A 13,184-nucleotide genomic window follows, 5' to 3' on the forward strand; every position below is an offset into this window, starting at 1 on the left:
AATCAGATGCAGGAAGTATCCGTGAAAACGGTACCAAACACGCCCCCGTGTTTGTTATAAGAAAGCCCTTGATCATGATTAAAGGTAAGCGGGCTGAAAGACTTATTACAACGTCGACCAACCCTTGTAAAATAAAATGAAAAATGTAAATTCCAGTTGTGGGGCCTAGGGTGGGGTACTTGGGGAAGGTGGGGAGAGCTCGGAGGACCTCATTACTAAGGAAGCCAGCAGACAAACAGGATGAGTTGGCCCATCCTCGTCCTCTTGCTGATCGCGGTGGCCGTCGCCGTTGCTGAACCCAGTCAGTACGAGACGGAAGACGCAGTCGTACTTGAAGGTATATTCCACATTACCCAATACGATACTAACATCTGTCGACGAAGATGATGGTACTATGTACCATTTTTCTTCTTTTTTTTTGGAGACTTTAATTCGCAAATTTCTTTCTATCCAATCCGAGTATTATCGTCAATATTATTCCAAAAAAAAATGTTTATATCTTTATCAACTTTAGAAATTTTCAGGAAGCGCAATAGCCCATATATTTTTTGAATCGAAGTTGTTTTTGCTGTACTATCTTAAATGGTTAAATAAATCAGACCAGGCAAAAAGCATCGTCAAAATTAGTAAAATGTTTTCAATATTCTTAAATACGAGGTGAAGTTCACGTACTCTTTTATGTTTTCTTCAGATCGTTTTTCTAATACGAGAAAAACTGTGAGCTCTAATGAATATCAATAGAAGAAGTATATTTGCAAATGTAGGCATCATATACAGATTCCTCTATTTACATTTCCGGTTTCCATATAGCTTATTATTCCGTTTTCAGAAGTAGCTTGATCGAAGTGGATGGATCAAAGAGGATTAATTTTTTTCAATCATGCGGTGTCATATTCCCTTTTTATATTCCATTCATATAAGTTATATTACGTAATAAGAAATATTTTTGTATGTGCCCATTTTATAATAAATTTGGAATTTAAGCATTTTAGCTATCCATTTTATGTTTTTTATTAACTTATTTATCGTTAGCTATTGATCTGAAGGTTTGAGAATGAATCGAATGTTAACTTTGTATCAGAATTGTAGCACAATACTTGATTATGCAACAATACTTGAGTAGCTATTGATGCTACATTATAAACGTTCTGTTTTATTCCTACCGTTAATAATCTGTTCATAAGTCATGAATTGATTTATTATTAGATACTAAATAATTAAAAATATATTAAATTACATTATTAAATAAATTATGAACAGTTAATTTTTTACAAGATATAAGTACATTGTTTACAGTAGTCGACTAATACTTAATCCGACTAGGAGGCAGTTATCTACGAAACAAAACAATAAATATTTCTCGACTATTAATCAATTATCAAATTAATCATTGCGCAACTTTTACTCTCAAATTTTAACATTTTTTATACTAATATTGTATGATCCGTTTAATATTATCAAGATGAGAATAATAATAATATCAAAATAGATTTTTTTTCTATCGTTTATTATTAATATATCCATATTTTGGTACAATATATATAAAACAATACTACAAGAATATTTATAAAGATTAATTTAGTAGCTTTAAAATAGCACAAAATTACTTAATGTAATATTTAAGCTCCGTTGTATTGTTATTTACGATCTGTTTTCACCACGCCTTCAGCTATATAGAGTATATTTTTATTAAAATTGATTGAAAAATAACATAATTTATGCAAATCATATGTGAATTAAGCAATTTAGCAATTCATAAATAATAAAATACTGCAGCCTCTCTTGTGCAAATAAAGCTTTACTCTTGACATTTAAGAAGGACCAAGCCAAGGTTAGATCGTTTCAAGTTCACGGTAACTTCCTTTAAGCGGAATGTGTCCAGTTTATATATATATTCCAAAATTAAAACTGCCTTATAATAAGAGTATGTTTTTCTTCAATTGACAATATTTATATACGCAAATAACATACCAATTAATATAATGATGGAATTCCTTATATTGTATACATGTTTACATTAAAGTTTTGCATCATTCATTCTTATAATAAGCATGTTCAGATATTTCTTACACCTGTTGTACTACTTGGAGTATATTTTGGAAAACATAATGTAATATCAATAAGAGCTCTATAAATATGTTTTCTGAATCCTAGTACAATCATCCTGTTGTTTTTTATTGCTACATATTAATTTTTTTCAGTGTAGAAATATAGATTATTACAGATATGATTTGCGATATAAAACATGTATTTTTATTTATTTGTGCATGTATGGCGATACATTTTGTGATTTAGTGACGACTCGTAAGCAAGAAGAACTAAACTCCATTATTGAAAGTTTTTGACCACTTAATATTTTTTTTAAATATTTATACTAAAAGTTGTAATATGTTTTAATATATATTAAACAAAAATTACTAGTTCAGTTCCTGCTACATGAACTATACATTATAAGAATATCTTATTAAATATATTTTTCATTACTTCTGTAAAACTTCAGCAGTGAAACCGAATAAATCTATATTTAAAAGGCTGTGGTTATACGAATTCTGTTATGAATTTAACCATTATGGTTCCAGTTCCCAAATTATCACTTGAAAGAAAGATGACGTTAATGGAATATAGAAATAAAAATATATGTGTGATAACTTGCTAGGGTTCATTCGAATAAATTCATAGCTAGTCACTGCATAACAGAAAGTATTATTATCACTGCTACTCACACGAGAGTAACTATATAGAATCAATAACTGTTCTCGAAAATTAATTACTCAACTGTCAGGATAAGATTGTATGAACAACCAAGCCTAACTCCTTGACATTTGTTCTTGCAGACAAGTGAAATAATTCATCGACAGAATGAAAAATAAGAACTATTAGCAAAAGGCGTACAAATCAGAGTTGGGCAGTGATTGATTACTTTTTTGATTTTGAGTAAAAAGTACATGAGTACAAACATTAATCAAAGTATTAAAGTACTCAGCAATTATGATTAACCCTACTTACTACTTAGTACTTAATGCTTAACTATGGTAAAAATGATTTGTCGTGAAAATGTGGTGATTATTTATTACATTAATTATCATAAACTAAATTCGTACATACTTCAAATAATGTTAAAATAAATAACGTCTCAAAATCTGAAGAGTTCAAAGAAATATTTCAAAGCGTGAATGAAAGGTGATCCCAACTGCGTATCTGCGTAGTTGGTATTTTATCTGCAGCAGTTCGAGTATTTTACGTGTAAAAACATAATATTTGTTTTAAATGTTTTTATTTTTATAATATCATAATTGAAATAAAAAAAAAAAACCTTTTTTTTATTTCTCTCTTTAAACAACAAAAATATTGTAAGTAAATACATTTTTCTTATTACAATTATAAAATGGAATGTATCTTTATTTAAAACACTGGCTTGAAGAATATTTTGTTTGTGAATAGGATTTTATGACGATTTTAGCTGTAGTTTCAATACAAACCGATCCATTTGTATAATTAAATAAGTAAATTGTAACGAATAAAAAAATAATGTATTTTGCTTAGTATAATATAAAATATATATATTGTTTTTTCTTCCAAAAACGGATTGCTTCTTTACTTAAAAAATGTCCATTTTTTTTTTAACAATCATTTTAAGGTGTAAATACGGAAAAAACTATGCCTCTGCACAGTATTTGTGAAGCAGGAGAAAAACTTAGGCCTATTATGAAAAAAAAACTCATAAAAAAAAAAAAGGAAGTACGATCAAATTTTAAGCATGTAATATTCTGTTTTTTTATTTTATTTTATTTCCATATAAATGAGTAAATAACAATTTCTAGAGTGCGACTTTAAAATCAGAGCTCAATTTTTGAAAACTAAGAAAAACGTTTGACCTTACTTTCTTAACATCTCTCCCAAAAGTATTGGGACAATTTTTGTGACGCTATCTTGACAATTTTTTGCGAGCTTATAGTGTTTCAATGCCAATTGATTGCTTTGATAATGAAATCATTTTTTTTGCTTCATCATAACCATATAAAATAAAATGTGCTTTGCACATGCAAACATTCCGATTTTTATTTGCCTGAGGGCAATGTTTTCTAGTTTTAGTATATGTTCAATATTTTAAGTCATTGATTCATTCGCAAAAGGTTCATCGAAGTCTTGGTGATACATATGGGATCCTTTTCTTATAGAAAGTACCACTAAAACATTCAGTCCACATAAAAATACAAGTAAATTTGTTTAAAGTGTCATAAAGTAAGGCGAGTTGCTCAGTAGCTAAGTTGGATTCTTTCCTCTCTCTTATACCTTAAGATTTAGAGTATTGGATACTCCTACAATGTTTCTAATTGGGTGATGTGAAACTGTTTCATCTAACAGGGTTATCATCTCATACGGGATACACGTAAATTTTTTTTTAATTTCCTTACCAAAAAAACATTCCCAACATTAAAATAGTAATAATCTTTAAATTACAGTGTTTTCGGAAGACGTATGCTCGATTTAAACATTCCTTAGTCTGCCTGTAGGCACCCTACACTTTTCTGTTGAGCGTTGGCCATTTCCAGGAACAAGATTCTTCAGCGGTGAACGCCGCGGGCTGACTTCTTGTTAGGCACTCCCTAGAAGAGATGACACATCCTTGCGAGATGTGGAAGGAAATACTGTTGAACGATCCGCCAAGCGGTAGCTGCGTAGAAAGAGTTAGCGGTTCCTGGCAAACAGGATTACCCTGGAAACGGGTTCATCATACGAACTCACAGAGGTCGAAGGCCTGTCCACTCTCTGTTTTTATCGGAAAACATTTAGGACCTTTTTCTAAACCCTCGTTAAAGTAAAAACAATGTTGATTTCTCGTATTTAAAATATCATAATATCAATATAATTAATTTTTTTTTATTTGTTATATAAAAGTTTGGTATTTTCTTTAAGAAGGGTGCTACTTATCATATTATTTTTATCAGATAATGTCAGTGATGAATCTAATAGTTTATCCTTTATTTATTTTTATTTTTATCCCTGCCTAGAAGATTTGGTATTTTCTGATATTGATTAAAATAAAATTTTAAAGAAAAAGCGATCAATCAATGATATTATATTGGAATCAAATTTCAGAAAGTATTTTCTTGAGTAGTTGAGAGTGATTTCCAATTATTTAACTTTTAAAGTTAAATTAATTACAAGATTTTTACTATAAATAAACTCAGTCTAATACCTCAAACTCATTTATTTAATATTATCACTGCTAATTTTCGAATAATTACCTAGCTGCTTTTAGGTGATTTATAATTACCTTATTCGATCCTAATAATATTTGGAAAAAAATTGAAAACTTCAATAAACCTAAAGGAATATTTTCACCATCTAAGTGACAAGGACCATGAATATAAACAATGTTGAGGCATTAGTCTTAGCTAATTTATAGCTTAAAAACACATAAAATTGACTCTTCAAATTTAAAGAAATATTACAGAATTTTCATTGGAATTGTTAAAATCTGGTTGACGTAGGAAATCACTCGCCTAGCTTGAAGAATTCTTCTCAGTTACTGAAATGGCCGTTTTATTTAGACTGTTGTTTCGAATGGTTCAAAAGTACAAGCTGAGGAAAATATCTTTTCGAAGTATCAAAAGATACAGAATGAACAGAATCCTTCACGGCAATAAGCTTTCAGCAAAATATCTTAATACATTCTTTAAAGTTTTAATCATCTTATTTTGGTAATCTTAATTAATTGTTTTTATAAAAATTAAAGTATTTTTTTGCTCTTTATTGAGTAACAAACAATATAATTTCTTAAAAATAATTGAATAACACGGAATACGACATCATTTTTCCATTTATAGAAGGCAACCATTCTGTTCCCAATAACGTCTTAAATCCAATTTATCGGTGAATCTCTTCTAGATTTTTTACTTCTTCTTCTTTTTTTTTTGTTCTGTTTTTTTTTCTCGCCAAAACCAGTTCCTTGCGATATACATATAAAACCAGTCGTTTATTTCTTTTTATTTAGCCAGTCACAAAGAGGGCAATGTCTCTAGATACGACCTTTTATTCTTTTATCAGAAAGTATCATTATACTGCCAGTTTCTCAACATTAAATAGGTGATTTTATGGATTAGGAATCTTTGGAATAATATAACAAACATCCTTTAATTATTCAGTGGAGTGTTCGACGTTATATAGAAAATATTTTATTTTGAATTCAGTATTTTATTTTAAATTACTCTAAAGTATTTCGTAAATGTTGTTTGTTGATAACCCAACATACTTCTCAGTGTTCTGAAGGCTTGCTATTCTGCAGAGAATGATAATGAGGCTATAGTTATTTTTATTATTTATATTTCAGTTACTTCCGAATCATACGTTAAGCTGAAGTACAATTCTGTATAAAAAGATTTTTCTGTAATTCTATTTAATCATTATAATCGTTATCTTTTTTCTATTTAACATTGAGTTTAGATGAAATTTTTGCCTAACACTGCATGCAGACCTGAAATTTAGGTCGAAACGTCGGCACATGTGTATTTTTGCTGACCATAACACCGATCATCTTCTTTCTTAAAAATATTTTAGTAAAAAACATTGGATAATTTTTTGACATGCATAGTATTCTGCGGTTATAAATTATTCATTCATTATTTAGAAGGGAAAATAATTAATATTGATTAGTATAACTTAACGAACTTCTACTAAGTTGAAAGAATACTTAATAAAGGATATGTACACTAATATCATCTCAGATTCAAATTTGGCCTTGAGATGTTATTAAGTTTGTATTTTTTTAAATTATTTCTTTTTTTTATTCTTGAAGTATTCAAACAATTTATCGCTCTAGAGGCTTGCGATTCCTTAAATATTTAATCCTTTGAGGTTTTTTATTTGGTTTTTTTGCATTTTAAATTGAGCTTCACAGCTGTCAGTATAAACGGTTATGTTGATTAGACGTTTTGTTTGCGGACATTAGAAATTCTGATATCTGCCTCTCGCCTAAATACCTACGGTTGCTCTTTGCATATCTTTCCGCTTCGGAAACGCATTATTATTATTCAACCACTATATTTTGTTTTAAAGATGGGTTTCGGTGGATCCCGTAATCCGTTAATAGCACGCAAAAGCCACCTGTACTTAATCTGTCAAAATTTGCTAGGTTATTCAGATATCTTTCCGAGCTCTATATTTATTTATAATCAATCATTTATATCTAAAACAATAGTAATATTAGATTTTTCGTCACAGATTCCTTTAAATTTTGTACAGATTGTTAATTAGTCTATGCACATACATATATTTTGAGTATTTCGGTTTTTGTCAAAAGATTTTATAACTTTGAAGTTAAAATGAAAAACCGGTGCTGACGGGAGTAACGCACTGCCCACGGTCAACTACGAACCGGTTCATTACATTCAATCAGAAACTCTCAACAAAAAGCAAAGTCTCATTAAATAAGTTAATCAAAACATTGAATGAATCTAAAATATTTTATGAGTATTTAAGTGTAAAATATTAAAAAGAAATTAAAATATCTCCAAAACTGTCGAACATCAGTACTTGGATTGTAGAATGGATCATTTTAGAAGTTAAATATTTGACGATTTGGAAAATATAAGCTGAACTTTCTTGAATCAGGTTCCAAAGACGGCTGACAAAAAAGGCCCTATTAGCGAGTATTTAAGTCATGATATGATAACATTATAACCACAAATTTTGATCTATCCTTAGTCATATATATATCGTTTATACTTCCCCACACTCAGCGGAGAAGAGAGTGAGTTAAAGGAAAATAATAATAAAAAAAAAAGTATAATCGCCAAAAGGGAAAAAAAAGACAAAACAATAAAGAATAAATTGCTCCTTAAGTGCCACGTTATTTTTTCCTTGGAAATAACGAAAACCCCGAAACAATAAGGCCACAATATACCCTTATATAAATAATAATCGAATTATAACAATTGGCGAATACATGTAGATAACAGACAACCTAGGGGCGTTACCTCCCACCTGTTGAATTATCGAAATATTAAGTATACATAACAAAAAACATAGGTAAAATTAACAAGTTGAAAGCAGTGTACATGCATAAGAATGAACAGAAGAACTATATGAACTATATAAAAGTTTAATGATAAGAAGAAATATATGTACACAGAATGAAAAAGGAAAGAAAAGAATTCATATTAATTAATAAAACAATGAGAACTTATAGGTTGACTTAAATGATTAACCTTATCAACTATTATTTACATTACTGCACAAAGGAATATAAAAGTGACATTAAAATAAAATTTAGTTCGAACCCCACGTAGTCTATGGGTGTACTTCTGACAGAACACAAGGTTGTCCGATATTTCCTTTCCGGTCACCGTATCACCAAAATTATAGAGATATAATCTCTAACGATGTAATGCCACAACTCTCCTATCTAGGAAGTGTTGAAGATTCCCCTTCACAAAACCAAAGCCCACTCGTCTAAACATATCGCTCATGTTTTTGTTTTTCCCCATAATCCCTTTTGTCTACGCAGATATCGCCAGGGTTTTTATCCTACCATGGCAATCGTAACAACATGTATTGCATTAATGTGTCTTGATTCTATGAACTAGATATAAATCTCACTACGATAAGTCATATCTCTTCACAAATACTCCAGAAAAAAAAAACTTTTATTAGAGGCCATTGTAGCCGAGCGTATTGAGGCTTCAATTTAGATGCCTCGAGTCAGCAGCGGCACCAATCGAATCCGGCTGGGGTGAGTTGACTTTTATTTCGTGACAGAGCCACGGAATAGACATCGACCTTCCTTCTCTGAATATAATAGGTAGTTAACCTGTATGATAACCCGTCTTTCCTGCTGTAAGCTGGAAAACAAATCGTTGTTGAAGGCCGTCTGTAGGTCAGTTAGATCTATCATCCTGAGATCTGCGGTGGTGCCGGTTCGAATCCAACCTGGAGTATTGTCTTTTTTCTCCCACCATGGTCATATAGGTTACTCACCTGTAGATAACTAGGTAATGTAGCAACGAGTAAAAGTTGCTCCAAAATTAAAATCGTAAGCAATTTTTTTTAAATTAACTAATTAAATTTTATCCTTCTCAGTGTTAGTCACAGTGGTGGCAAATCGTTTGTGAAACATTGCTTTACTGGTGCAGAGCGCAGTTACATAGTACAGGCGTGTGTTGGCATTTTCTAGTAGATGTTTGCCAATGTAGGAGTTGGATGCTCACAAGCGGTTTCCAGCATCAAACAGATTTGCCATTTCCACTAACGTCATGCTTGCATGCCATTCGCACAGGGGACCAACCAATTTGCTAACATTTACATAATTTTACCTAAAAACGATTTAAATTAATGGTCATTGTTTTAATTTTAAATTTAATTTATCAATGATCCATAAGTTGATAAATTATGGTTTATCAATTGGATTATTTTTTTTTTATGCGTGTGTGTTTCTTCCTGCGTTTTATATTATAATATTTTCTATTTACAAGAAAGACATACTTTTTAGATACAAAAGCCAAATAAATAACAGAAATAATAAATGCGCATAAAACAAAGAATAAATCAGATAATGAAAACACAGATATATAATCTATTTATTTATTATAACAACAGGACAAAAGTAAAAACATATATATAAAGAAACTGAATCTACAACAAAATTGAACATACGTATAAGTTAAAATAACTATCTTAATTTAGGATGTAAAGGAACCTTAAAAATTCAAAGAAGTAATTTAAAACGTACATGAAAGTAATTTAAATCATACATAAAAACTTAATCCTTTAAGAAACATAGATGGAATATAAATAAAAACTTTTAAAAGACTTAATAACATAGAAAGCATAACTGATCGATTTAAAATATTTTTATTATAGAATTTTTTTTTTATTACATAAATACTTTTTATTTATTGATAGATATTACAATCTGCCACACAGTTGTGGGCAATAAGTAATAGTGATGAATGATTTCTTACATACTAAAATTAAATAAAATAAAAAAATAAAAAACTCTCTTAAAATATATACAAACAGAAGTGAACATAATCAAACTATATGTATGAAAAATAAATAAATAAAATAACATAATGATAAAATAATATAGTCTCTAGACACATTTACAGTCTAATATACTATAGAAAAAAAAATTAATTACACAATAACTGAAAATGAAGGTATAATTTTTACTTTTTGTTTAAAAATATACAATAAGTAAGAAAACATATCACAATCAGCAGCATTTGGTTTCTCTTGAATTCTATGAGTAGGAGAATAACAGGTATAATTATTTTGAGCATAAGTAGCATTAAAGGCATTTTAGTATCTATGTTGTGAACAGAAATACTAATATTAATGAGTTTTAAAGTTCCGGGTACTTAATTTTAAATTAATTAAAAAATGAAATATTTCTTTGATTTGTTAATAATCTTTATTTTAACATTATTTTTAACGTATTTTAACCGACAACCGCCCCACCACTCTCTTAACTATCACTTAATTTTCTTGGCCCCTTACCATCTAACAGGTACGCTTCCTATCCTGTTCATTATCTTTCTTTATGTTGGATTTTAATCTTATTCTTTTTCTCCATTTCTGTTATGCCTGTATTTTTATAGTCTTTTTACAATAACAACAGCTAATTTTCGTTTGCTTTAATTGTCTAAAACATTTTTTTTTATTCTTATTTAATTTTAAGTTCCATTGTGCGAGTTTTATTAAAAATTCTTAATTGGCATTGTTTATTCTTTTTACCCCATTTAAGTGTTTGTATCTCTTTTATCCCTGATGAAGCCCTGAAACGTGGGGCGAAACGTTGCCTCATAATAAACCGTATTACGACAATCTTAGGTTTTCTTATACTGCGCCCAGACCATCTTCCTTTTATTAATTTTAAAATGTCTTTAGGTATTGTTTTGTTGTATTTTTTTTTTAGTATCTATAAAAATTATAAGTCAAATACAAAATTTAGTTCAATTGAAATATTAATAAAATAAATGATACCGAATACAGGCCGGTAGGACCCTACCCTGGGAATGGTCATTCGAAACTGGCATGGGTGACTGCTTGTAGTCTCTCATTATGGCCATCATCTGTCAAGCTGACATATCAGCTCTGCATTCGCAAATCGTTGAATAGGGGGCTGATGAGCTGAAATGGAATTATAATTATTTCGCCCGGGGGCATGTTCCAGTCTGAATCATTCCACCGTTTACCTCACGTTATATGGTAAATTACAGCTTATTTGAGGCCACTTTTCTGTCTGAGCCAAGCAAAAATTTAATGCAGCTCATCTCCTGGGGGAACTTCTTCAACACTGCTCCGGATGTTATTTTTTTACTTTTAAGAAATTTTAAAGATGTAACACAGCCAGCTCATCATTAATTAATGTTAACATGTTCAGTTTAATTATGCTTTTCAGTTATTGAATTTTTTAATAGGTCGTTAATTACAAACGACTGATTATTACTTTGTATTATTTACTTACGGGAGCGTTACCACGGGCTATTAACTCCAAGGACCCGAGTTCGAATACGGCTGGGCAGAAATGGTTTTCTGTTAGACTGTAGTCGTGAGTCAACCCTATGAGCCCTCCTGGGGTCCACCCAGCCTCATAAATTGGGTAAAAATCTGGTGGTCGAGCGTGATTCTGACCAAATCACCTCCTCGCACAACCGTTGGTCTAGTAACAGTACTTCTTTACAAAATACTGACCCATGACCCTTTATGGGTTGATGCGGTAGAGATTTTTTTAAATTATTTACTTACATTTAAATTTTAAAAATTAATCAAATCAAACTTTTGGTGCTCGGTTGGTCGTTCGGAGACCATCGCTTTAGCCGACAAATACCTATTCTTCTAGCTCTTAAACGGCATTATCATTATTAAATATTTCTCAGAAAAAAATTTAATGAGTTCAATGTAATGAAATGTAACAAGTTGATTTCTTAGGCCCAACCGAAGGTACGTGACTGCCATGCGGGTTGGGCGTAGGTCCCAGTGCACTCAGTTCGGAACGTTGTGGGTTCGATTCCCACCTTGGGCAGTTAACATTCATTTTTCGGCGGTCCCGAGGAATGAATCTTGACACTCCCACCTTGGTTAGTATGCGGCGGCAACTAAAGTAGCCGCCAGGGATTGGCAAAAAGGACCATTAGGCCAAGCCGCCAAAATGCTTTATTTACAGTTCCCAAAAGTAAAACTTGAATTTAGAATATTTTTTTTTGGTTGAGGAAGGTGGCTTACATAATGAACTGATTAGACTAAAATTAATAGCAGAAAAGTTCTCTAAGCTTTACAAACAAAAAGAGTTGCCTCGTTTTCATATTTGTTTATTTTCTTACAGGGAACCAGTCATTAGAAAACTAAACGTTACCATGAAATGAGGTGAGGTTTGGTCAGATTTAGAGTTATTTTATGTGATTTCTTTATTTATCAACATATTCGAAGGAATTTAATACAGAAAGATAAGCTCACATTTCAGTTTTCTATTTCATAGCAGACAACAATTTTGGTGGAATTATTTATTTTTTATTTTTCTTAGGATTTTCTTCGTATGAGGTGAGATTATGCCGCCACGTTTTTTCCTGTATTCGGTCATGGCATATAGATATTTCGTAATAAAAAAAATCAATGATTTTGTAATAATAACGGTTTCTTAGAAATGACCAAAATTTAAAACCTACCCAAAAACCTCTGCGTTACTTTTTTTCCCTTTAAGTATGTTTTTGTAAAAAATAATTTTGAGCCTTTTATGGCAAAGTCCTTACGCCTTTTTTTGATAAATTGAAAATAATAGTTTTAATAAATTGTCTCTTAAGTGCATTGGTTTGCTTATTCATGTGTAGTCCTATTCTCACCCCATCTGGTACAATCTCACCTAATTTTTTTGGAACTGAACATTTAAAATGAACAGATTTGTTACTGTTCAGTTCAGCTTTATGTCGAATTTTCTGAAGCTTTTATTAGAGTTTTTAGTATCAATTTAAAAAAAGTTTTTAAATAAATACAGCAGTCTGGCTCTGGCCATCAAACAGTGAGCATCTAACTGTGTTGTGTGTATTGTGTTGTCTTAAACTTTCTCTGCCTTCTCCTTTAATTTATTACCTAATTACAGTGAATGGTCTACATTAGTAAATAAAGCTGTTTTCTAGTTAAGTAGAATTGTTATTTTAATAAAAACAAGGAAATAGCAGTTGAAG

The 13,184-nt window shown here is 30.5% G+C and overlaps 1 protein-coding gene across 1 annotated transcript in view; it reads left to right on the forward strand.

Moving 5' to 3' along the window:
- Window positions 1–201: 201 nt before the first annotated feature.
- LOC106686445 (tryptase beta-2) overlaps window positions 202–13,184 on the forward strand; it is a 101,585-nt gene continuing 88,602 nt past the window's right edge. Inside the window, exon 1 of the mRNA XM_014429765.2 lies at window positions 202–337. Coding sequence (XP_014285251.1) covers window positions 241–337 — 97 coding nt within the window. The 5' untranslated portion in view covers window positions 202–240. The remainder of the gene's footprint in view (window positions 338–13,184) is intronic.

This window comes from Halyomorpha halys, unplaced genomic scaffold (genome assembly GCF_000696795.3).
Source record: "Halyomorpha halys isolate HHAL.00 unplaced genomic scaffold, Hhal_1.1 Scaffold819.1, whole genome shotgun sequence".
Taxonomy (NCBI): Eukaryota; Metazoa; Arthropoda; class Insecta; order Hemiptera; family Pentatomidae; genus Halyomorpha; species Halyomorpha halys.